This window comes from Mesoplodon densirostris, chromosome 16 (assembly GCF_025265405.1).
Source record: "Mesoplodon densirostris isolate mMesDen1 chromosome 16, mMesDen1 primary haplotype, whole genome shotgun sequence".
In the NCBI taxonomy this organism is placed as follows: Eukaryota; Metazoa; Chordata; class Mammalia; order Artiodactyla; family Ziphiidae; genus Mesoplodon; species Mesoplodon densirostris.
The window spans coordinates 50908547-50934447 of record NC_082676.1 but is presented as its reverse complement, the minus strand read 5'-3'; the positions used below and the strand labels follow the sequence as shown (position 1 = coordinate 50934447).

At 41.4% G+C, this 25901-nt stretch overlaps 1 protein-coding gene across 6 annotated transcripts; it reads left to right on the top strand.

The window, feature by feature from the left end:
• The first annotated feature begins 44 nt into the window (after positions 1 to 44).
• On the top strand, positions 45 to 25901 carry LYRM1 (LYR motif containing 1). Of its 6 annotated transcripts, none has more exons than XM_060077670.1 (5): positions 45 to 354; positions 2635 to 2737; positions 18655 to 18813; positions 22965 to 23057; positions 24427 to 25900. In XM_060077670.1, the coding sequence occupies exons 3-5, from the start codon at positions 18655 to 18657 to the stop codon at positions 24541 to 24543; spliced, it is 369 nt and encodes a 122-aa protein (XP_059933653.1). In that variant the 5' UTR covers positions 45 to 354; positions 2635 to 2737; the 3' UTR covers positions 24544 to 25900. The 6 variants fall into 6 exon arrangements, with proteins under 6 accessions (XP_059933653.1, XP_059933654.1, XP_059933656.1 ...); XM_060077671.1 differs by having other exon boundaries at positions 45 to 402; XM_060077673.1 differs by lacking the exon at positions 45 to 354 and adding an exon at positions 617 to 704.

Genomic DNA, 25901 nt, shown 5'->3' with positions numbered 1-25901 from the left:
ACGCAAAGACGTACGAAGCCGTCGCCAAGTAAGGGCAAAGACCTAGCGACGCGGAGGGAGAGCTAGGAGGAGATGGACTGGACCATTTATTTGGCTGGGATGGGGGAGAGAGGAGAACTAAAGGGAGAAAAGGAAAATAAGGAAAGGATGAACTTGGATACATTGTTGGCTGTACGGCGGAGCGTGGTCTAGAGTTTGAAGTTTAAGGAAGGCTCGAGCCTACCCTCGACCTGGGACTGATGCTCCCACAGAGGTCCGTCCGGTGGTTTGGTACGGCCTGGCTCACCGGACCTGCCAGAGCTCAGTCGGCCGCAGCTCAGCTGGGCTCCCGGCGCCGCCTCCTCCCAGCTTGCGGTAGGCTGCCGGGCTTCTGTGGGTGGGGGAAGGCTGGACTGATGCAGCGTGAGTGTAGAGGATGGAGACGCTGACTCCTGGCGCGGGAGACTGGGGGAAGGGGTTGGCTCCCCAGGGGCAGGGATGGGGTGGGGGTGGGGTGGGGTGCGACGTTGCTAGGAGACGAGCCTGTGTGACCCCCCCCCCGCCCCGCCCAGCCTCGCGAGGGCGGCTCGGTGTCACCAACGATGGCCTCGGCAACCTGCTAAGGGAAGCGGCTCGAGGGCCAGGAAGGGGAGCCCTGGTTTGGGAACGCTGAAATGCTGGTTTGGGGCCCATCTGAGACTTCTCAATCCTTTGGATCCCCGAATGTAAATGGGAGATTAGTAGGGGCAAATCCGGGGGCGAGAGGCGTCTAGCTGAGGAAGGTTGACACAGACGAGTCCCCTACACGATGCTGAGATTTTCTAAGATAATGAGAACCAGCTTCTTAAATCCCTCGGTCCGCCAAAGGCGTTGCTCCGTGACCTTTTATTCGAGTCCGGGAGAAAGTTAAAAAGTAAATCAGTAAGATATCAGCAAGTGAGAAATGCCCCAAAGGTAGTAGTATCAGGTGAAGTGGTAGAAGATGGGGGGAGGGCCACTCTAAATCGGATAAGTCTGTTCAGAGGAGGCCGGGTTTACAGAAATCCGAGAAGAGAGGGAAGCTAGAGAATGAGCTTTCTAGGTGGAGAAAAGAACCAACGGGAAGGGATCTGAGGAAGGAAATGGCGAGAAGGCCATGTGCTTGCAGTAGAAAGGAAAGAACCAGAGCCAGAGTGGTCTGTGATGGAGAAGTGGCAGGGCCTGAACAAGCATAGCCTTTTAGCTCAAGGTGAGGGTTTAGCTGTTTTTTAAATGGAGGGTTTTAAGAAGGAGTGACCAGATCTGATTTACCTTTTTAGAAAATCATTCTTGGCTACTGGATAGAGAAGGGTAGACGTAGTCAGACCTGCTAGGAGGCTGTTGCAGTAGGGCCAAGGGGGATGTGACAGGAGTGTTGTATTCACGGTGGAAACGGAGAGAATTAAATTTGGAAGGTACTCTGAAAGTCGAGCTTGCAGGACTTGCTGCCAAATTGGATGTGAAGTGTATGGGAAGGGAAGAAACCAAGGATGACTCCGCAGAGAAAATAGTCTGGAAGGCACTACTATTCTTTTGAACATACTAGTTTTGATAAGTCTGTTAATGGTCCAAGTAAAGATGTTGAGAAGTTAAATATACAAGTCAGGGGAAAACTCAGAGAGATAATAAATGTAGCAGTTTATTCCTGGATCACCTAAGAAGAGGGTGCAGATAAAGAGGAAGGCCTCTAAACTCCTTGGGGCTCTTTACATGTAGAGATGATCCAGAGAAGGAAAAGCCAGCAGAGGAGACTCTTCACACACAAAGCCTCCAAGATAGAAGGAGGCCCCGTAATATCCTTGAATAATGGGACCCACCCTCATAATCATCAAGACTGATCCTCAAAAGCCTGTCTCAGATCTCTTTCCTCCTTTCCTCTCCCAGCTGTCAGTGCTTTTGGACTCCTGCTTAGGTGATTTGTGTTCATTATAGCAAACCTTACTTTGCTTATTAATTGTTTATAGGTCTGACTACCCTGGGAACTATTTCTTCTTTGTGCCCTGCTGACTCCTATTTCAGAGCCTTGCCCATGGACCCAACATATAGGAACACTGTGTCCATAATGTATCAACCGTGGACTTCAACAGCTTCTGACAAAGGGGCATTTGTCCCCGCTGTTGCTGCCACCTCCACCACTAGATATGGTTGATTTCATAAACTCTAGAAAGGGTATCAGAAGAATAATCAGAAGGCCTGGGTTTCAGTCTTGCACCTCTACTGACCAGCAGAATGGCCTTGAATAAAACCCTTTTCTTTGAGTTTAGGGGTTGGCCTAGATTACAGATTACAAACTAGCGAGACAGATATTGCCTGCAAACGTAGTTTGGCCCACAGATTGATTTAAATTATTTTTTAAAATTTACTTGCCAAATTAAAAAATCTGATTTTCGGCTTCATTTGAAAAATTAGACAATCTGGCAACACCAGCTTGAGGTTCCTACAGAGCAACAGTCAGCTGGAGCCAATGAAACTCTTCTCCCTTCTTCTACCAGCCTAACCCCTGTGGGCATTTGATTTGCAATTTGTTGGTCTAGAGCTCTGCTGTCCATATGTAGCCACAAGCTACATGTAGCTATTTAAATTTAAATGAAATAAAATTTTAAATGCAGGTCCTCAGATGTACTAACCGTATTTCAGGTGCCCAGTGCCAGTGGCTACCCTGTTGGACAGCGAAGATATAGAATATTTCCATCATTGAAGAACTTTCTGTTGGTCATTGTTGGACTGGAGAAACTCGAAGGTACTCTGGTTGCTAATCATTCTGCGCACTAAAGATGGACAGTCATTGCTCCTAAAGGAACTTTGTCTAGTAAAGAGCTCCCGTGCTTCTGCAGGTGGGGAAAGTTGCTTATTCAGTAGGTGGAGGGTACTTGGAAACTGTCGTGAAGGCAGAGACCCCCTGTGCAGGGTGAGGATTATATATCAGGTGGTTGGATCAAGGGTTAGGTGTATCTAATGTTATAACCAGAGCCCTTTTGTCTGTTTCTTAATCCAGTTTCTTAGGAAATTATCACAAAGAAGGGGTTTGAATGTTTTAATTTAAATGTTTTGTGTTCTCTTGACTTCCCTAGTTCCTATGAAGGGTTCAAATCCTGGGTAGTTACGAACGAATGACTGGGGTTGATCTTCAGCATTGACCAAGTTTTCACCCATTGCCAGCACATACACACAACACCCCAGACACACACCTCCTACTTCTGGTAACTTGTTCTCACTACCTCTGATTGACCCTTACCTTGTCTTTGTCTCTTAAAATATGATGATAAGGAAACAGTTGCTTCCATTTCTTTTGAATTGAGAGACTGAAACTTGGTTTCCATTTGGAATTTCTATCCCCGAGGGGGCAAATTGCTGTACATCTCTTGGATACGAGAGCCTGATTGGAGTTCCCCTTACAAGTATAATCTTGTGTGTGCTCCTGTGCTGATATATTTAGGATGAATATATGTGCCTTACATGATCTTGTTTGGGATAGTTTAGAAATCTTTCAGACATAAATATTTTTGGTTTTTCCCTGTCTTCTGAAGATTTCCCATGTTACGGGGCCTAACCTAATTTCTTTTCCTTTAGATAAAAATATGATATACCCTTTCCTCCCTGACCCGTATCTCTGACATACCATATTGTCAATTTCTGTGTAAAAAGATGCTGTTTCAGAGAATAGCCGTCGTATGATTAAGTACACCACACAAGCATATCCTGAGATATACAAAACAGTGTGTGGCATTACACTTCCCCTTTTGGATTCTAGTAACCAAAAACTGAATCCAGGTCAGGAAACAAGTCCATGGGGCGTGTGTGGGGCGGGGAGATGGGGGCACTTAGTTTAGCTTGAAGGTTATTCAATTTAGGTAAGATGATACTGTATAGGGTATGGGAATACATCAGAAAGTAAGGAGGGATAACAGATCTAGGAGAAAAGTGCACCGAAGGATAAGCAAGGAGTAAGAGATAAAGGAAGAAAAATAGGAAGGGAAGCTTGCTCATGCCCTTGGTGTTGGCACCTGCATTGTATTTCCAGTAAGAAGTCTGCTCTGTGGTCTGAAGATAAGCGATGCCTCGGGCAGGGTTATTTACTCATACTGAAGAACAATAGCTCTTTACTGTGCAGGGATTATTAATGATCAGAGGGAAACAGCTTTAGGAAAATCCATTACTGCCACAAAGCGATAATTTCACCAGCAGGCAGCAAAGTTTAGCAGAGATAAAAGAGGCCTCACTGTTCCTCCTTTATTTCCTCCTTTTCAGGTAACATTTGCCTTTGTTAACTCCCAATGCTAAGTGATTTACATGGATTATTATGAACAATCCTTAAAACAACTCTTTGAAGAAGGTTCTGTTGTTTCCCCATTTTAAGAAACTGAGGCTCAGGAAGATTAATATCTTGCCTGATGTGGTGAAGTCAGGATTCAAACCCAGATCATTCCAGAGCCCATTAGTTCATTGTTTGTATTATATCTCCTGTCCTTTACATCTGTGGGAAAATTTTGAATGCCTAAAATCAAGGTAGTCATTCTCTCTTCTGCTATCTGGGGCAAGAAAATCTGTTTGCTTTGACATTGTAAGAATGCTTCAGTTCCCTGGAGGTTTTCCAAATGACAAAAGCTTTAAATTATAATTTTTTAGGTTGGTTTTGAACCCTCATCATTTGGTTGCAATGGACCTTATTCCCCCAAAGGATTGTTTTTAAGAAAAAAAATATCAAAAACTCATTTTTCTATATGTTTGATTCTAAGCTTCCTGGAAATATAGTATATCATTTCAGTCCTGTGGACAAACCCTAAGTGGCCTTAAGAGAACTTAAGAGCGAGGGTTATGTAACAACTGTGTATACTGCCCTAGATGGAAGTGAGAAGACTGCCTTGCTAAATAACACTTAAATCTTCAATTCTCACCCTGACACCCACAGTGCCACTCTTGAAAACATCATTGTGAGGGTTAATTAGTATTTTTAAATGCTCTAGGGTCTTCTGTTGTGAAACCTGATCCAAATACCACTGTATATATCTCAGGATGAGAATGGTTATTACTGGTGATTATTCTTTGTGGGTAAATTTTTTCTTCTAACAAATGTATTTCAAGCTCCAACTCTGGGCCAGGCCTAGGAGTGTAATGGATGAGACAGGGTCCCAACCTGCTTCTCTCTCTCCCTCCCAAAACACACACAGTGGAGGAAGAAACGTAAGTCAAACAGAAAATTACAATAGAGTAGAATGAACATTATGATAGGCGTATACACCAGAGCAGGGACGCTGACCCAATGTGAAGAAGGCACCCCATGGAAAGTGATGAAAGCCAAAGGATGAGAATCAGCAGTTAAGCAAAAAAAAGAATATTTCAGTTGTATAGGTTGGGGCCTTCCATTTGGCAAAAAGAAGGAGTCCCAGATCTAAGAAGATAGGGCAGCAGGACACGGGATAGGTCACCATTGGTACATGGTGAACACATGTGATGGATTTCACTGGGTGAGTTTCATTATCACCCTCCCCCAAAATCATAAAGTAGCTGGGAGAGAAATCTGACTACATTGTATTCATTGGTTATGATTTTATAAATTTACACTTAAGGACAGATCTTGAAAGAATGGAGTCTCCTTCCACCTGGGGTTTGAAAGTCAGTTAATTTCCCTTGCCTTTTCTGTCCCTTGTTTGTACTGCAACACTTTTTCTTCAGTAGAAGGCAAAGCCTCATGGGAGTGCAACATTTGGAATTTTGACATTCCTGAGACCAGAGTCATACTTCTATAAATTTCATCTGAGGAAAGGGAATTTTCATCTCTGCTCTTAAACTTCTAAGTGTTCATGCAGTGATGCTCTTTCCAAAGGTGAAAGAAACTGTTCAAGGGTGAAGTGGATAAAGCCCCGAGTCCTGGCAGATCTTCCTATAGGTCTCCTGCAAAACTAGATCTAGACATGCCAAGTACATAGACCCTTTCACTGTATTTTCATTCTCCACAGCAAGTGCAAGAGTGAGTGGGTGGTGCTTTTTTTTTTTTTTTTCCCTAGGAAATTGATCACTGCCTGTTTGGAGTCCCCATTACTGACTCCAAAATAAAAACAGGGAAAAGCTTTCAGTCAGGGAAATAATCATTCAGCTTTTTTGGCTCTTTTTTTTTTTTTTTTTTTTTTTTGCGGTATGCGGGCCTCTCACTGTTGTGGCCTCCCCCGTTGCGGAGCACAGGCTCCGGACGCGCAGGCTCCGGACGCGCAGGCTCAGCGGCCATGGCTCACGGGCCCAGCCGCTCCGCGGCATATGGGATCCTCCCAGACCGGGGCACGAACCCGTATCCCCTGCATCGGCAGGCGGACTCTCAACCACTTGCGCCACCAGGGAGGCTCGCTTTTTTGGCTCTTAATCCCAGTTCTCCTGTCAGTTAAGCAGCATTAGGCAAGACTCTTCATCTGCAAGACTGGTAGAATCACAAGTACTTATGATACAGTTTGAAATCCAGCATGTTTTTAAAAATGTAAATCAGACCATGATACTCTTACTTGCTTAAAACCTGCCAATGTCTTCCTTTTGCTCTTAGACTACAAATCAAACTCCTTTCCAAGGCCTACTCTCCCAGCCTGTGCTGGATCCTATCCACCTGTGGTCCCTCTTCCCCCATAGGCTCTCAACTGTATTAACACTGAGGTTGGTTCCCACCTCATAGCCTTTGTTCCTGCTGTTCTTTCTTCCTGCATCACCTTCCCCTGAACTCTTGCCATTAATAGGTTCCTGAACACCATTCAAGACTCAGCTCAAACGTCATTGACCACCCAAAATAAAATAACCCCCACCTCTGCTCATTCATATCATATTACTGTTTCATTCCTTGAGAGCACATATAACCAAACTTATACAAAAATATATACAAAAATTTTACTTGTATTTCATCTGCCTCTGCCACTAGGATATAAGCTCTAGGAGGACAGGGACCGTGGCTGCATGTTTATCACTGTATGCCTAGCCTGGCACATGGGCACTGAATAAATGTTGGATGGGTGGATAGATGCTTGGGAGGAAAGTAAGGCCTGCAGGGTAGTAGCACTGTAATGAGTGCTGGTATCTCTTATGTGACGTCAGCTCCTTTGGAGTGTCAGGGACAGGGTTGCCGCAGGGAACAGAAGAGCACAGCAGTCCAGCTAAGTGCACAGCCTCCTCTAAAGGTGCTGGTGTATAACATCGTTACTGAGGAAGGACAGTTGCAGCAGAGGGGCAGATGGTATATGGAAAACCTTATAAAAGGGTAATTGCAATTCAATCAGGGTGCAAAAAGATTGGTCTTTTGCTCTTTGTAGGAAGGGAATAGAATTTAGTTCCCATTGTCACAACTGGCTAAGCTCTCTAAAGCAATCAGCAGACATTCAACCACATTTACTGAGATTGAGCAGCCTATTTAGTGATTAAAAGTTGGGGCTCTGACTCCACACTATCTGGTTTTGGATCCTGGCTCCACCTCTTCCTCGCCATGTGACCTTGCTCAAGTTACTTAACCTCTTTTGGCATCAGGTTCCTCCTTTGTAAAACAGGATAATGTAGTATTTACCTTATAGAACTGTGACGATTATGGGAGTTAATATATGTATGTAAAGTACCTAGGAAGCCTAGCACAGAGGAAGTGCAAAGTAAATGTAGCTAGTACTGTTATTATTATCATTCTTATCCTTATTTTTATTCCTTTAATGAGCAAAATGCAGTCCCTGCCCTCCAGGAATTCAGAGACTCTGGGGAAAAAAAGGACAGTGAAACTGCAAAAGAACAATAGCTGGATGTGATAGAAGCAGAGAAAAAGGTGCTCCAGAAAAGCCTGAGGATAAACTGGTGTCTACAAGTTGAGGTGGCCAGCAGAAAACAGGCATTCTAAGTGAAAAGTTTCAGCAGAACAAACACCACAGCAGGGTGCCTTATAGCTACAGTTCCCAGACTCAGGTTTTTGGGGACTCCACAATTTCTGCTATTATTTACCTATGTTTTTTTGTTTTGTTTTGTTTTGTTTTTTTGGCCACACTGCGCAGCATGCCGGATCTTACCCCGACCAGGGATTGAACCCCGTGCCCCCTGCAGTGAGAGCGCAGTCTTAAGCACTGGACACCAGGGAAGTCCTGGAAGTTTTAAACCAGCTTAAAAGTTTCTGTAATATGTTTAAAGGTAGCTCTATATCACTACAAAATAGAAATCACTTTAAATCATGTGTTTGTTGGGCTATTAAAACACATTAAGGGAATCACACTAAGAAAATAAATATTTTCTTGTACATCAAAAATTACCTCCCCAACCAGTCTTTGGGACACTTGCTTTAAGGGGAACTTCTGACTATGACCTGAAGCCAAAATGTACTAGCAGCAATATTTGTCGGCCCTTTTTTAATGGTACAGGCTGCACATGGTAGGTGCTTGGTAATGAGTTTTATCCTGGCGCTGTGTTTATGCATGAAATATGATTTGAAGAAAAGAGCCCAGTTTCCAGTCACAATTCCTCCCAGGCACACTTCCTATCGCTTACGTTTCCTCATTCTGGGATTTGAGGGTTAAGGAAGTGAAAAGCAGAATTTGAAAAAATATCAGTCTCAGAATAAAAGTTATAAAACTTTAACTGTAAAAATTCTATAAGAACTGACTTCACAGGCAGTTGAGGCTGAAGTTCAGTTGTGGTCCTCTAAACAACTTCACATTCCTGATGTCGACCATGGGAGAATCCCAGCAGACCCCACTGCATCAGGTCAACCCCTGATACTAGGGAAGAAGAAGAAGGGCTGACTTGGCCTTTCATCAATAGTGAGAGGTCATTGATAGTTTTAGAGGAATAAGTGTTGGTTTCAAGCCATCATACCATAGGGAGGAAGACTCTCAGGGAAAAGTCACTTTTCCTAAACAAGTCGCTTCCTGGGAATAAAAATATAAACCAGGGGCTTCCCTGGTGGCGCAGTGGTTGAGAGTCTGCCTGCTAATGCAGGGGACACGGGTTCGAGCCCTGGTCTGGGAGGATCCCACATGCTGCGGAGCAACTAGGTCCGTGAGCCACAACTACTGAGACTGCGCGTCTGGAGCCTGTGCTCCGCAACAAGAGAGGCCGCGATAGTGAGAGGCCCGCGCACTGCGATGAAGAGTGGCCCCCGCTTGCCACAACTAGAGAAAGCCCTCGCACAGAAACGAAGACCCAACACAGCAAAAATAAATAAATTAATTAATAAACTCCTACCCCCAACATCTTCAAAAAAATTAAAAAATAAACCAAAAAGAAGAGAGCTTTTTAACATTTTTAAAATTTATATGGCTGATTTTGTTTCTAGAATCACAAGCTTTGTAACAACGACTTGCGAATAGTACATAATGGAGAACACAGTTTTAGACTATGGAAATCTTTTGGACTGTGTTTTCCGGATCACCTGATGTTGGAGAGGAAGACATCACTTATTTCCCTTTCAGGATTAGTTTTCAAAACACTTAAACGTTAAAGTGTTTTGAAAATGGTCTTATTAAATATCAACTGTTAGTTCTGCTTGTTACCTTAAATACCATACTTGCAGGGCGTGTGTATCAGCTTATGGTATGTGATCAGTTATAGTTTGAAGCTGTGGTTCAGACAGTAGTAAAAACAAAGAAATGAAAGTCAGACTTCGGAGAAGTTGCTGCTGTTTTAATATGCCATACCGCCTTCACTTTCCTCCTCAAGTGTCATGCAGTCAAGGAAGTTTCATCTGTTAATGACAGGGAAGTGAAGCAGTCATTAATAGAGGTTAGTTGCAGACTGTTCCTCACAGGAACTGACTCATGTATTTTCATATGAAACCATGGAGTTTCAGGGAGAGCCAGAAACTCAGAAACCTGTTTCCTTACCAGGAAAAACATCATCAATTCATCTGAGTTTTCATTACAATTAGCCACAATGCATGATGATCTCTCTTGGTTTGTATGAATTCCTTTTAAGCATTTTTTCCTGTGAGGTATAATGGATATCAGATATATCAGGATATAGTTTATTCTTTTTGATATGATGCTAAATAGGATTGTTTCCTTGATTTCTCTGATAGTTTGTTGTTAGTATAGACAAGTGCAACAGATTTCTATATATTAATTTTGTATCCCGCAACACTACTGAACTTATTGATGAGCTCCAGTAGTTTTCTGGTGGCATCTTTAGAATTTTTTATTTATGGTTTCATGCCATCTGCACACAGTGACAGTTTTACTTCTTCCTTTCCAATTTGGATTCCTTTTATTTCTTTTGCTTCTCTGATTGCTGTGGCTAGGACTTCCAAAACTATGTTGAATTAAAAAATAGGTGAGAGTGGGCTGCTTTCTGCTTTTCATCATTGAGTATGTTACCTGTGGATTTGTCATATATGACCTTTATTATTTTGAGGGATGTCCCCTCTATGCCCACTTTCTGGGGAGTTTTTATCATAAATGGATGTTGAATTTTTTTTTCACTTTTTTTTTTTTTTTTTGGCCATGCCAGGTAGCATGCAGGATATTAGTTCCCTGACCAGGGATCGAACCCATGCCCCCTGCAGTGGAAGCATGGAGTCTTAACCACTGGACCACCAGGGAAGTCCCAAATGGATGTTGAATTTTGTCAAAAGCTTTTTCTGCATCTATTGATATGATCCTGTGATTTTTAATTTTTAATTTGTTGACATGGTGTATCACATTGATTGATTTGCAGATATTGAAATCCCACTTAATCATGGTGTATGATCGTTTTGGTGTCTTGTTGGATTCGGTTTGCTAATAATTTGTTGAGGATTTCTGCATCTACGTTCATCAATGATATTGGCCTGTAATGATCTCTTTTTTGTTATATCTTTGTCTGTTTTTGATATCAGGGTGATGCTGGCCTCATAGAATAAGTTCAGAAGTGTTCCTTTCTGTGGAATTTTTTGGAATAGTTTGAGAAGGATAGGTGTTAACTCTTCTCTAAATGTTTTGTAGATTTCACCTGTGAAGCCCTCTGGTCCTGGATTTTTGTTTACTGGGAATTTTTAAATTACTGATTCAATTTCATTACTGGTAATTGGCCTGTTCATACTTTCTTTTTCTTTTTTTTGAATTTTATTTTATTTATTTTTTTTATATGGCAGGTTCTTATTAGTTATCTATATTATACGTATTAGTGTATAGATGTCAATCCCAATCTCCCAATTCATCCCACCACCACCACCACCCTCCTCTGCCGCTTTCCCCCCTTGGTGTCCACGTTTGTTCTCTACATATGTGTCTCTATTGCTGCCTTGCAAACTGGTTCATCTGTACCATTTTTCTGGATTCCACATATATGCGTTAATATATGATATTTGTTTTTCTTTCTGACTTACTTCACTCAATATCACAGTCTCTAGGTCCATCCACATCTCTACAAATGACCCAATTTCGTTCCTTTTTATGGCTGAGTAATATTCCATTGTATATATGTTTGACATCTTCTTTATCCATTTGTCTGTCGATGGACATTTAGGTTGCTTCCATGACCTGGCTATTGTAAATAGGGCTGCAGTGAACATTGGAGTGCATGTGTCTTTTTGAATTATGGTTTTCTCTGGTTATATGCCCAGTAGTGGGATTGTTGGGTCATATGGTAATTCTATGTTTAGTGGGGTTTTTTTGAAGAAACTACAATTATTTTTACTAAAAAATGTGAAAGTGAAATATTATATTTATTGCCTTATTTTTTTAACATCTTTATTGGAGTATAATTGCTCTACAATGTTGTGTTAGTTTCTGTTGTACAACACAGTGAATCAGCTATACGTATACATATATCCCCATATCCCTTCCCTCTTGTGTCTCCCTCCCACCCTCCCTATCCCACCCCTCTAGGTGGTCACAAAGCACCGAGCTGATCTCCCTGTGCTATGTGGCTGCTTCCCACTAGCTATTTTACATTTGGTAGTGTATATATGTCAATGCCACCCTCTCACTTTGTCCCAGCTTACCCTTCCCCCTCCCCATGTCCTCAAGTCCATTCTCTACCTCTGCTTCTTTATTCCTGTCCTGCCCCTAGGTTCTTCAGAACTTTTTTTTTTTTTAGATTCCATATATATGTGTTAGCATACGGTATTTGTTTTTCTCTTTCTAACTTACTTCACTGTGTATGACAGACTCTAGGTCCATCCACCTCACTACAGATAGTTCAATTTTATTTCTTTTTATAGCTGAGTAATATTCCATTGTGTATATGTGCCATATCGTCTTTATGCATTCATCTGTCGATGGACACTTAGGTTCTTCCATGTCCTGGCTATTGTAAATAATGCTGCAGTGAACATTGTGGTGCATGTGTCTTTTTGAATTATGGTTTTCTCAGGGTATAAGCCCAGTAGTGGGATTGCTGGGTCATATGGTAATTCTATTTTTAGTTTTCTAAGGAACTTCCATACTGTTCTCCATAGTGGCTGTATCAATTTACATTCCCACCAACAGTTCAAGAGGGTTCCCTTTTCTCCACATCCTCTCCAGCATTTGTTGTTTATAGATTTTCTGATGATGCCCATTCTAACCAGTGTGAGGTGATACCTCATTATAGTTTTGATTTGCATTCTCTAATAATTAGTGATGTTGAGCAGCTTTTCATGTGCCTCTTGACTATCTGTATGTCTTCTTTGGAGAAATGTCTATTTAGGTCTTCTGCCCATTTTTTTTTTTTTTTTTTTTTTGCTGTACGCGGGCCTCTCACTGCTGTGGCCTCTCCCGTTGCGGAGCACAGGCTCCGCACACACAGGCTCCGCGGCCATGGCTCGCGGGCCCAGCCGCTCCGCGGCATGTGGGATCTTCCGGGATCGGGGCACGAACCCGTGTCCCCTGCATCGGCAGGCGGACTCTCAACCACTGCGCCACCAGGGAAGCCCTGCCCATTTTTTGATTGGGTTCTTTGTATTTTTAATATTGAGCTGCATGAGCTGTTTCTATATTTTGGAGATTAATCCTTTGCAAATATTTTCTCCCATCCTGAGGGTTGTATTTTTTATAGTTTCCTCTGTTGTGCAAAAGCTTTTAAGTTTCATTAGGTCCCATTTGTTTATTTTTGGTTTTGTTTTCATTACTGTAGGAGGTGGGTCCAAAAAGATCTTGCTGTGATTTATGTAAGAGTGTTCTGACTATGTTTTCCTCTAAGAGTTTTATAGCGTCTGGTCTTATATTTAGCTCTTTAATCCATTTTGAGTTTATTTTTGTGTGTGGTGTTAGGGACTGTTCTAATTTCATTCTTTTACATGTAGCCGTCCAGTTTTCCCAACACCACTATTGAAGAGACTGTCTTCTCTCCATTGTATATCCTTGCCACCTTCATAATAGATTAGTTTACCATAGGTGTGTGGGTTTATCTCTGGGCTTTCTATCCTGTTCCTGTTCTATATTTCTGTTTTTGTGCCAGTACCATATTGTCTCGGTGACTGTAGCTTTGTAGTATAGTCTGAAGTCAGGGAGTCTGATTCCTACAACTCTGTTTTTTTCCCTCAAGATTCCTTTGTCTATTCAGGATCTTTTGTGTCTTCACACAAATTTTAAGATTTTTTGTTCTAGTTCTGTAAAAAAATGCCACTGGTAATTTCATAGGGATTGCATTGAAATCCTAGATTGCTTTGGGTAGCATATTCATTTTCTCAATATTGATTCTTCCAGTCCAAGAACATGGTATATCTCTTCATCTGTTTGTGTCATCTTTGATTTCTTTCATCAGTGTGTTATAGTTTCCTGAGTACAGGTCTTTTACCTCCCTAGGTAGGTTTATTCCTAGGTATTTAATTCTTTTTGTTGCAATGGTGAATGGGATTGTTTTCTTAATTTCTCTGATTTTTCGTTGTTAGTGTATAGGAATGCAAGAGATTTCTGTGCATTGTTTGTATGCTGCAACTTTACCAAATTCATTGATTAGCTCTAGAAGTTTTCTGGTGGCATCTTTAAGATTATATATGTATAGTATCATGTCATCTGCAAACAGTGACAGTTTTACTTCTTCTTTTCCAATTTGTATTCCTTTTATTTCTTTTTCTTCTCTGATTGCCATGGCTAGGACTTCCAAAACTATGTTGAATAATAGTGGCAATAGTGGACATCCTTGACTTGTTTCTGATCTTAGAGGAAATGCTTTCAGTTTTTCACCTATGAGAATGACATTTGCTGTGGGTTTGTCGTATATGGACTTTATTATGTTGAGATAGGTTCCCTCTGTGCCCACTTTCTGGAGACTTTTATCATGAATCGGTGTTGAATTTTGTCAAATGCTTTTTCTGCATCTATTGAGATGATCATATGGTTTTTATTCTTCAGTTTGTTAATATGGTGTATCACATTGATTGATTTGCATGTATTGAAGAATCCTTGCATCCCTGGGATAAATCCCACTTGATCATGGTGTATGATCCTTTTAATGTGTTGTTGCATTTGGTTTGCTAGCATTTTGTTGAGGATTTTTGCATCTATATTCATCAGTGATATTGGTCTGTAATTTTCTTTTTTTGTAGTATCTTTAACTGGTTTTGGTCTCAGGGTGATGGTGGCCTCGTAGAATGAGTTTGGGAGTGTTCCTTCCTCTGCAATTTTTTGGAAGAGTTTGAGAAGGATGGGTGTGAGCTCTTCTCTAAATGTTTGATAAAATTCACCTGTGAATCCATCTGGTCCTGGACTTTTGCTTGTTGGGAGATTTTTTTTTTTTTTTTTTTTTGCTGTACGTGGGCCTCTCCGTGCTGTAGCCTCTCCCGTTGCAGAGCACAGGCTCCGGATGCGCAGGCTCAGCAGCCATGGCTCACGGGCCTAGCCGCTCTGAGGCATGTGGGATTTTCCCAGACTGGGGCACGAACCCGTGTCCCCTGCATCACCAGGTGGACTCTCAACCACTGCGCCACCTGGGAAGCCCTGTTGGGAGATTTTTAATCACAGTTTCAATTTCACTACTTGTGATTGGTCTGTTCATATATTCTATTTCTTCCTGGTTCGGTCTTGGAAGGTATACCTTTCTAAGAATTTGTCCATTTCTTCCAGGTTGTCCACTTTATTGGCATAGAGTTGCTTGTAGTACTCTCTTATGATGCTTTGTATTTCTGCAGTGTCCATTGTAACTTCTCCTTTTTCATTTCTAATGTTATTGATTTGAGTCCTCTCCCTCATTTTCTTGATGAGTCTGGCTAAAGGTTTATCAATTTTGTTTTTTTTCTCAGAGAACCAGCTTTTAGTTTTATTGATCTTTGCTTTTGTTTTCTTTGCTTCTATTTCATTTATTTCTGCTCTGATCTTTATGATTTCTTTCCTTCTGCTAACTCTGGGTTTTATTTGTTTTACTTTCTCTGGTTCCTTTAGGTGTAAGGTTAGATTGTTTATTTGAGATTTTTCTTGTTTCTTGAGGTAGGATTGTACTGCTATAAACTTCCCTCTTAGAACTGCTTTTGTTGCATCCCATAAGTTTTGGATCATTGTGTTTCATTGTCATTTGTCTCTAGGCATTGTTTTGATTTCCTCTATGATTTCTTCAGTGATCTCTTGGTTATTTAATAATGTATTGTTTAGCCTCCACGTGTTTGTGTTTTTTACGTTTTATTTCCCTATAAGTTATTTCTAATCTCATAGAGTTGTGGTCGGAAAAGATGCTTGATATGATTTCAATTTTCTTAAATTTACCAAGGCTTGATTTGTGACCCAAAATGTGATCTATCCTGGAGAATGTTCCATGTGCACTTGAGAAGAAAGTGTAATCTGCTGTTTTGGGATGGAATGTCCTATAAATATCAATTAAATCTGTCTGGTCTATTGTGTCATTTAAAGCTTGTGTTTCCTTATTAATTTTCTGTCTGGATGATCTGTCCATTGGTGTAAGTGAGGTGTTAAAGTCCCCCACTATTGTGTTACTGTCGATTTCCTCTTTTATGGCTGTTAGCATTCGCCTTATGTATTGAGGTGCTCCTATGTTGGGTACGTATATACCTATAATTGCTATATCTTCTTCTTGGATTGATCCCTTGATCATTATGTAGTGTCCTTCCTTGTCTCTTGTAAGACTCTTTATTTTAAAGTCTATTTTATCTGATACGAGTATTGCTACTCCAGCTTTCTTTTGATTTCCATTTGCATGGAATATCATTTTCCATCCCCTCACTTTCAGTCTGTATGTGTCCCTAGGTCTGAAGTGGGTCACTTGTAGACAGCATATATATGAGTCTTCTTTTTGTATCCATTCAGTGAGCCTGTGTCTTTTTGTTGGAGCATTTAATCCATTCACATGTAAGGTAATTATCAATATGTATGTTCCTATTACCACTTTCTTAATTGTTTTAGGTTTCTTTTTGTAGGTCCTTTTCTTCCCTTGTGTTTCCCACTTAGAGAAGTTCCTTTAGCATTTGTTGTAGATCTGGTTTGGTGGTGCTGAATTCTCTTAGCTTCTGCTTGTCTGTAAAGCTTTTGATTTCTCCACTGAATCTGAATGAGATCCTTGCTGGGTAAAGTAAGCTTGGTTGTATGTTCTTCCCTTTCATCACTTTAAATATATCGTGCCACTCCCTTCTGGCTTGTAGAGTTTCTTCTGAGTAATCAGCTGTTAACCTTATGGGAGTTCCCTTGTATATTATTTTTCATTTTTCCCTTGTTGCTTTTAATAATTTTTCTTTGTCTTTAATTTTTGTCTATTTGATTACTATGTGTCTCAGCATGTTTCTCTTTGGGTTTATCCTGCCTAGGACTCTCTGCACTTCCTGGACTTGGGTGGCTATTTCCTTTCCCATGTTAGGGAAGTTTTCAACTATAATCTCTTCAAATAGTTCCTCGGGTCCTTTCCCTCTCTCTTTTCCTTCTGGGACCTCTATAGTGCTAATGTTAGTGTGTTTAATGTTGTCCCAGAGGTCTCTTATGCTGTTTTAATTTCTTTTAATTCTTTTTTCTTTATTCTGTTCTGCGGCAGTGAATTCCACCTTTCTGTCTTCCAGGTCACTTATCCATTCTTCTGCCTCAACTGTTCTGCTATTGATTCCTTCTAGTGTATTTTTTATTTCAATTATTGTAATGTTCATTTCTGTTTGTTCTTTAATTCTTCTAGGTGTTTGTTCTTTAATTCGTCTACGTCTTTGTTAAACATTTCCTGCATCTTCTCGATCTTTGCCTCCATTCTGTTTCCGAGGTCCTGGATCATCTTCACTATCATTATTCTGAATTATTTTTCTGGAAGGTTGCCTATCTCCACTTCATTTAGTTGTTTTTCTGGGGTTTTATCTTGTTTCTTCATCTGGTATATAGTCCTCTGCCTTTTCATTTTGTCTGTCTTTCTGCGAATGTGGTTTACATCCCACAGGCTGCAGGATTGCAGATCTTCTTGCTTCTGCTGTCTGCCCTCTAGTGGATGACGCTATCTAAGAGGGAGGGACTGATGGGAGGGACTAGTGGTGGGTAGAGCTGGGTGTTGCTCTGGTGGGCAGAGCTCAGTAAAACTTTAATCCACTTGTCTGCTGATGGGTGGGGCTGAGTTCCCTCCCTGTTGGTTGTTTGGCCTGAGGAGACCCTGCACTGGAGCCTACAGGCTCTTTGGTGGGGCTAATGGTGGACCCTGGGAGGGCTGACGCCAAGGAGTACTTCCCAGAACTTCTGCTGCCAGTGTCCTTGTCCTTGGGGTGAGCCACAGCTGCCCCCGCCTCTGCAGGAGACCGTCCAACACTAGCAGGTAGGTCTGGTTCAGTCTCCTATTGGGTCACTGCTCCTTTCCCCAGGTCCTGATGCTGACACTGCATTGTGTGTGCCCTCCAAGAGTGAGAGGAGTCTCTTTTTCCCCCAGTCCTTTTGAAGTCCTGCAGTCAAATCCCGGAGGGCCCCAAGATCTTCAGTCATCAGAGAGATTTTCAGTTGTACTTATTATACAGTTCTTATGTGGACAAGGAAGTAGACCAACAATTTTGAGAAGTATTTTCAACAAGGTTATGATGAACTAAAAAACAGTTTGCAACCTGACAAACTCTGGGTGGAACTGAGCCTGCAGATTCATTTTATGTTTGGTACTCACATTTTCAAAAATAAGGAATTACCGTCTTTTTTGAAGGTTCATATTTTAAAAATCTCGACTGCCACCTATTGTTAAGCTATCAGGAAATTTGGCACCCTTAGGCCCTCAATTCTACATGACAGCAGCTGGCTGGGGCAGAGTAGCAACTGTCCCCTTTCAAGGGGGTACATCTTCTCTAGTTGGCCACTGTCCCCACCCAGCCGGTTTCCCTCATTTTGTTACCTGCCAGGCTCCAAAGGCACTTGAGTTTGCAATCCCTGCATTAAACTCAAGTTCACACTTAACTAGAAAATTCAGTTATTCAAAATGTGGCTTCTCCTATGCATTCAGTTTAGTGATGTAATTTTACCAGAATACACACTAAAAGCATCATTCCTAAGATATTCTGGCAAAGAATATAGTGGTTTAATGAACACTAAATGTGCATTTTGGTGTTGTCATGTTCATAAAAATGGCCATCATGGCAAACAGCAAGGTTGAGCAACCTTCAGCCATGGGATGATGCACAAGGCCATCTAAGAGACTGTGGTATTCATATAACACCGTTCTGGCAATGCTAGCAAACAGATCTGTTCAGAAAGAGCAGTTATTTCTAGACTAATTAAAGAGCTTGATTTTTTAAAATGTACAGCTGTCTCCCTGCCTACTGTCAAATTGAATTTTTATGCAAATTTTTCCTCTTCTATTTTGGTGGGTCGGAAGATGACAACGGCAACACGACAAGAAGTTCTTGGCCTCTACCGTAGAATTTTCAGGCTTGCGAGGAAATGGCAGGCTGCATCAGGGCAGATGGAAGACACCATTAAAGAAAAACAGTACATATTAAATGAAGCCAGAACACTGTTTCAGAAAAACAAAAATGTAAGTAGGTTCTAGCTGGAGATTGCAAGGAGGAGAGCAATTTCTTCTGGTGCTTGTTCATTTCTTTTCTGTCCTAAAGTTGAGAGGACTGAGCAGCACAAGTCAGAGTGACAGAGTGTGGAGCAGGAAGGGGCCAGAGGCACAGCCTAGCTGGCTTGCCCAACCACTGAAATGTAGAGCCCGGCCCGGGCTTCTCTCTTCACTCTTTTCAGGTCTCAGTCCAGCGGTTAAGTGGCTCAGCATCTTCAGAAGACCCCATGAGCCAGGTGACCTGAGTCAGGCCAATGAGCATTTTCAGGGTAGGATAGGTTCCTCACACTGTGCCTGTTGTCAGCCACTCCCACAGGAGGTGCGCAGTTAAATTTGGGTTTTTTTTCAATTCATAAGCTATTCAGAGCCTCCAATTACAAACCCATTCAGAGGGAAGAGAATAGGTTTAAGATGGGGTTCCCTTCATAACTTAGCTTTGAACTCAAGCCTCTTTGGCTAGCGGAGAGACTTTGCCCTTTGGGACCTCAAAATTGGGTAAAATCGTGCCTCCATTTGCTAGTTGAACCCAGACACCAGGGAGCCAAAAACCGTTCCAAGAGGCTTGATTTGACAAACTGTAAAGCATCTAGCTGTCAGCTCCTTAGGAAGACTGCCTGGCCCTAAGCATGGAAGGAGGCTTTCAGCTCCTGACTTTTCTTGCCTCTTTCTCATTGATCTCATGGATTCAGCACTGTCACTGTTCACTTCGTGAAACTTCCTGACAATTTACTCTCTTTACTTTTCCCTCTCTGACTCCATCTCAGTCTCCTTTTCTGCCCTGTCTTCTTCACACACACTCCTACCAGTTGTAAGCGTCCTCTGAAGGTCAGCCCTCTGCACTGAGAGGCCCAGAGACCATGGTTCCAGATCCCATATCTTGACCTGTCATCAGCCACCTGCAGGAACTCACCACAAGCATAATAGCCCAAAGCAGAACTCATCTTTCCACAAGAACACCTCCACTTCCCAGCTTTCCCATTTCTGTCATAGCTCCTGCCACTGTTTTGTGACCCACTGCTCTCATTCTTTCATTCAACAAGTAGCTGAGTGTCTACGATGTTCCAAACACCAGACTAGTCATCAGGGATATAACTGAGCAAAACCGAGACAGGGTCCCTGAAAGATGTTTCAGAGTTAGATAGAAATGTAAAATTACAATTGGGGTAGTGCTACACAAGAAACTGTCTCGATCTACAATATCCTTCCCTTCTCATAATCCCTGAAGTCTCCCTGCTTTTAATACCAACCTGCTTGTGAACTTTTTCTGCTCTTACCATAGACCATGCATACCACATCAGAGTGTATGTACCCCCCAAGGTCCTGAAATAGTCCTTTGAGGAATAGAAGTAAAATATTGTAAGAGCTGTTTCTATTTATTTTTATTGCTCTTTTAAAAATGTCTATTTTATATATATTTATAATGGAATTATTAATATATCTAATAAACTTATAAATACACATATGGGGCTCAGAAATTTTTTTTTTTTTTTTTTTTGCCACACTGTGTGGCTCGTGGAATCTTAGTTCCCCGACCAGGGATTGAACCCAGGCCACAGCAGTGAAAGTGCCAAGTCCTAACCACTGGACCACCAGGGAATTCTCAGGGCTCAGAAATTTTTTATTGGAAGAAGTAGATGATCAAAAACGTTGCAGACCACTGAGCTATACCTACTCCTAAGTAGTTGGTGATATTCTCTTTTTTTTTTCTTGTTTGTTTCATTTATGTTGGTATGGTCTCCTTACCGAGATTGTCAGTTCCTTGAGCACATAGACAGTTTCTTATCCTTTTCTAGTATATCTCATGGGCCCTGCCTTGTGGTTGTCACTAAATTAATGAGCATTTACAAATACTTTGATTCAGTTGATCTTCTCCAGGAAGTCTTCCTCAAGTTCTCTGCCCTCACCCAACCCCATGATGGCCACCTACTCTGCTATATAGGAATCTAGATAGCAGTCTGTAGCAGTCATTGCCCTTGTTGATTATATACCATTGTGTCAGAGTTGTTCTGCCAAAGTAATATCCTTGATAGTTGAAGGCAGGGACCATGGCCTCACAGTGTCTAGTCTGGTGCTGGGGATATCATAGTAGTAGTATGTGCCCAGTAAACCTTTGCAGGTTCACTCACCTAACTACTGCCCAAGACCCTTTGGGTTTTCAGTTAAGGCAATAATAATCCTTCATTTGCCTCTGCTTGAATTGGCCCAATGTGGTGTGAGCCAGAGGGAGGTGTATTTGCCAGTGGTGAAGCCCACGTGCCTAGAGCCTGTGCGCCGCAACAAGAGAAGCCACCGCAATGAGAAGCCTGCATGCCTCAACAAAGAGTGGCCACTGCTCACCGCAACTAGAAAAAGCCTGTGTGCAGCAACAGAGACCTGACACAGCCAAAAATAAATAAAATAAATAAATTTATAAAAAATGAAATACATACTTGTTTTACCATGTATTAGAAAGAAAACAGTATCAGATAATTTTGCAAGTACTGTGCTTAGAGAGTCCATTTAAAGAAAAAGTTTAATATTAGTATAGGTAGTTGTGGATATGGCAGAATCATGCAGGCAGCCTCTGAATGACTGATTTGGAGAACTCTAACCCAGCTTGTTCAAATGGACAGCTGGAGCCCCAGGAGCCCTCAGCCCCCTTAACCACATCTTTATTAGGGGCTTCTTTCTTCCTAATCCCTCATGTAGACATAAGTAGTCCCTTGTAACCTCACTTGCTATAAGTGCTTAATAATAACCCAAAGGTATCTCATTAATTGGTCTAAATCCTAATGAGCAAATGAGAACATGGAAACCTACTCCCAAGGTGGACATCAGAGCAATAGCTTCTGAGAAATACAGAGGTCAGAAAGCTGAGCCTCTGTCCCAAGGGACTCAGCTGTGGTTCTTTCTATGTGTTGCAGTTTCTGGAACTTTACTCCAAGAGGTACCATAGGACAGAATGCCCTTGGAATTTCCAAGCCACGATAGCCCAGACTTCACTGTGGGTGTCATCTGGGGCTGATGCAGTCCCAGCTCTGCTTTGAGGCCCACTTACAAACTCTTAGCAGAGGCACGTGTTGACTCATTTTCCATGCTCGGAATGAAACAGTTTCTCCCCTTCTACCTGGCTTTCTGTTTTTCATAATGAACTTTTCATTCCTTTACTTGAAATTGGACTACCACAATTTAACTGTTTTTAAATTTCAAATGTCATTTCTTTTCCTCACTAATGAGCAAGACAGTTTACAGTTCAAAATAGAAGGTGGATCATTCTCCAATATCTTACTCGGGGTTTCTAGACAGCACTTGCTGATAATTGGGTTACTTGAAAGTAACTTGATCAACAAGGGGAGGATATGAAGAAGCACTGGTGTTCATTGTTGGATTTATGGATTGTTCTTAGGGAATGTAAATTGGTACAGCCTCTTAGAGGGTAATTTGAATCTACAGGGAATATCTGTGAGAATTAAAAAAGCATGAACCCTTTAACCTAGCAGTTCTCTCTCTAGGAAATGATCTTTCAAATATATTTGCATGTGAGCCAAAAAAATTTTTAGAGGGATCCACTGTTTATAATGGCAAAAGATGGGAAATAACCTAAATGTCCATCAGTAGAATTGGTTAAATTATAATACAGCCTTATGTTGGAATTTTGTGCAGCTGTTAAAAAGAATGGGGCAGCTCTGTATGTGTAAATATAGAAGGAGCTTCAAGTTGTTAGTGAAAAGGCAAGGTTCAGAACTTTCATTTTTATAAGAAAAAACGCTAAGTTTACAGAGGTATACTTATATATGCATAGAATATCCCTGGAAGAACAAACAAGAAACTTCTGATAATTGTTGTCTCTGAGAAGGGGAACTGGGAGACAGGAAGAAGAGGGAGACTTTAGACTTTGTTTTACATTATATCCTTTTGTATTATTTGAATTATTTTTACCATGTGCTTGTATTATCTACCTCAATAATTTTTAAAAGTTAAATCCACAGGAAATTTTATACTAAATTGCTTTTGATTTTTTAAATTACCAATATTTAATTTAGTGGCTAATGAACTGAAAAAAGTTTAAGAAAATGTACACCTATACTTTATGTAGCATTGGAAAGATGCTAACAATCTCACCTATTTTTCCCTTTTAATAGCTTACAGACACAGACCTGATTAAACAGTGTATAGATGAGTGCACAGCCAGGATTGAAATTGGACTACATTACCAGATTCCTTATCCAAGGCCAGTAAGTGTGACTCCAGTTAACATGTGTTGTGTACTTATCCTTGTCAACCCAGTTATTTCCAAGAATGTGTACCAAGAGGGCTAGTGTTTGCTGAGAAGTCTAGAGCTACTGTAGCAGGCATGTTGGAAATAAGCTACCCTTGCGTGGCTACCAGCCCATCACAACAGACTAAAATGTCAATGAATGCCTGATTTCTCCTACTTGAACAACTTTCCCTTATATGGACGGGAAAGCCAGCTCACATTTACATAGCTTTCTCTTCTGACTTTCACCTTTTTTATGGAAATATTTTTATTTTCCTTATTGTAAAACACGGGTTTATTGTTAATGAAAGAATAAAATTCAAGTATTAAAGGAATGCATAAGGTAGAAAGTGAAAATTGTCAAAAATTCTCACCCTGTGGAAGTGACCACTATAACTGTTGAGTTGGACCATATGAAATTGCCAGTATTCTACTCTTGACCTACAAAAACAGCAATTTTATATTGTATTTGCTCAGCCTAACAGTTTGGTAATATATCCTTTTAGTCTTTTTTTCTATACTCATGTACGTACATTTTCTTTACTTAAAGTACATGGGACCCTAGGCGTACTGTTTATCGCCTATTTATTTTACTTCCTCTCTTTTGGATATCTTTTTAAATGGATGTATTATATCCTATTGTAAGAATATGCCATAATTTTTTTTTTTTTTTTTTTTGCGGTATGCGGGCCTCTCACTGTTGTGGCCTCCCCCGTTGCGGAGCACAGGCTCCGGACGCGCAGGCTCCGGACGCGCAGGCTCAGCGGCCATGGCTCACGGGCCCAGCCGCTCCGCGGCATATGGGATCCTCCCAGACCGGGGCACGAACCCGTATCCCCTGCATCGGCAGGCGGACTCTCAACCACTTGCGCCACCAGGGAGGCCCAGAATATGCCATAATTTAACCAGCACCCTTTCACTAGACATTTATGTTGGTCCCAGTTTTCCACTATGCAAAGAACATCTTTGTGTATACACTTTTTTCCTCACCTTCTTTGGACTCTCATCTCACTGTGTGATCTGTGGTTTCTTCCTCCATCAGGAAATATGGCAAAGAAGAGCACAAGTTTTGGAATCATACAGATCTGGGTTCAAATCCTGGTTCTACCACTTAGTGTATAATCTTGAGCAAGTTATTTAACCTGAACCTCCATTTTCTCATCTGTGAATATTAGAATAATAATTCTCTATGAGATTATATTGAGGATTAATGTGTATAAGGACTATAAGGAATAATGAGTCAGTATAGAGTTAGCACTTAGCAGAGAGCATGGTACTTAGTAAGTCTTCAGTGAATATAAGCTGCTGCAATGAATATAATTCTTAATATTATTATTATTATTCAGATTTATCTACCTCCTATGGGCCTTACCCCACTACGAGGCCGGGGACTTCGAAGCCAGGAGAAATTGAGGAAATTTTCCAAACCAGTATATCTCAAGTCTCACGATGAAGTTTCCTAACCCAGAAAAAAAGTTTTTTTCTGAGAATGATGAGCCAACTAGGTCTTAAATGTAAACCAGACAACAAAGCTCTTCTTGATTAGGAGCAAAAATCCAAATATCTTCTTAAAACCTTTGAAATACTGGTACTCACCCCATGATGTGTGCTCACACATCACTACAGTTTGTCAGGATCTTGCTGCCTGAGTGGACAACACTAACCCTAGAGGCCATGGACCTTATATCCTCACTGAAGCATCATCTGGAAACAAGACTAAGGCCTGTGGGCAGAAGACTGAAGGGTGACAAAGCTCTTCAAGGGAATGCCGATCACCAGACATGCCAGCTGATATGAAGAAATTAGCCAGTTGCTGGAAGTTCTCATGGCTACTATAAAACTATACACCGCCCCTCAGAATATTTTTAGGCTTTTTTTTTTTCAAGTTATAGATTTGCTTAAAAGTGAGGGGGTTTTTTTTGTTTGTTTGTTTGTTTTTTGTGGTACACAGGCCTCTCACCGTTGTGGCCTCTCCCGTTGTGGAGCACAGGCTCCCGACGCGCAGGCTCAGCGGCCATGGCTCACGGGCCCAGTGGGATCTTCCCGGACCGGGGCACGAACCCGTGTCCCCTGCATCGGCAGGCGGACTCTCAACCACTGCGCCACCAGGGAAGCCCAAAAGTGGGCTTTTTGTGTGTGCTTTGTTGTCTTTTGACACTTCCAATTTCCACATAAACTCCCCTTAAAAAGCGCATCATTGGATCAATCATGGTTTTTCATTGAAATTTTATATGAGACCCATCTCTGCCCCAGACATACACATACACAAAAGTTCATGTCTTAGGTAAATGCATATGTTTAGTTTATCTTAAAGCCTATAATTACTTTGGATACACTTAGGATCTGAAAGGCTCACTAGAAACTCATACTGCATTCATTATGAGAATTTTACATTAACATAATTAGGAAGTACAAGAGCTAAGCTGGCTTTCAAATTATATCCAGGCTGAAATGGGACAAGTAGAGATCAAAACACAAAGGACTTACACCTCTGCATGTGTGGACACAGGTGAGCTTCCCATGGCAGTTCATTTGTACGTCAGCGTCATTCCCCCTTACCTCCAAAGGGGCTGGGTAATCACCAATAAAGAAAAATCTCTAGTGATTTTGGTCTCTCTGTACTGTTTTCCAGAATCGCCTTGTGATCCTCAAAAGCAGCAGTTGATAACTTCCTGCCCATACCTAGATTTAGGATTCACTTGTCACACAGATTCTCTAATTTAAAATACGTATATTTCAATTTCAAAACCCGTTCCTGTGAGCAGGAACATACTTTATCATGCTCAGGATAAGTAAGTATTACAGGGTTTGGCAGTGACAC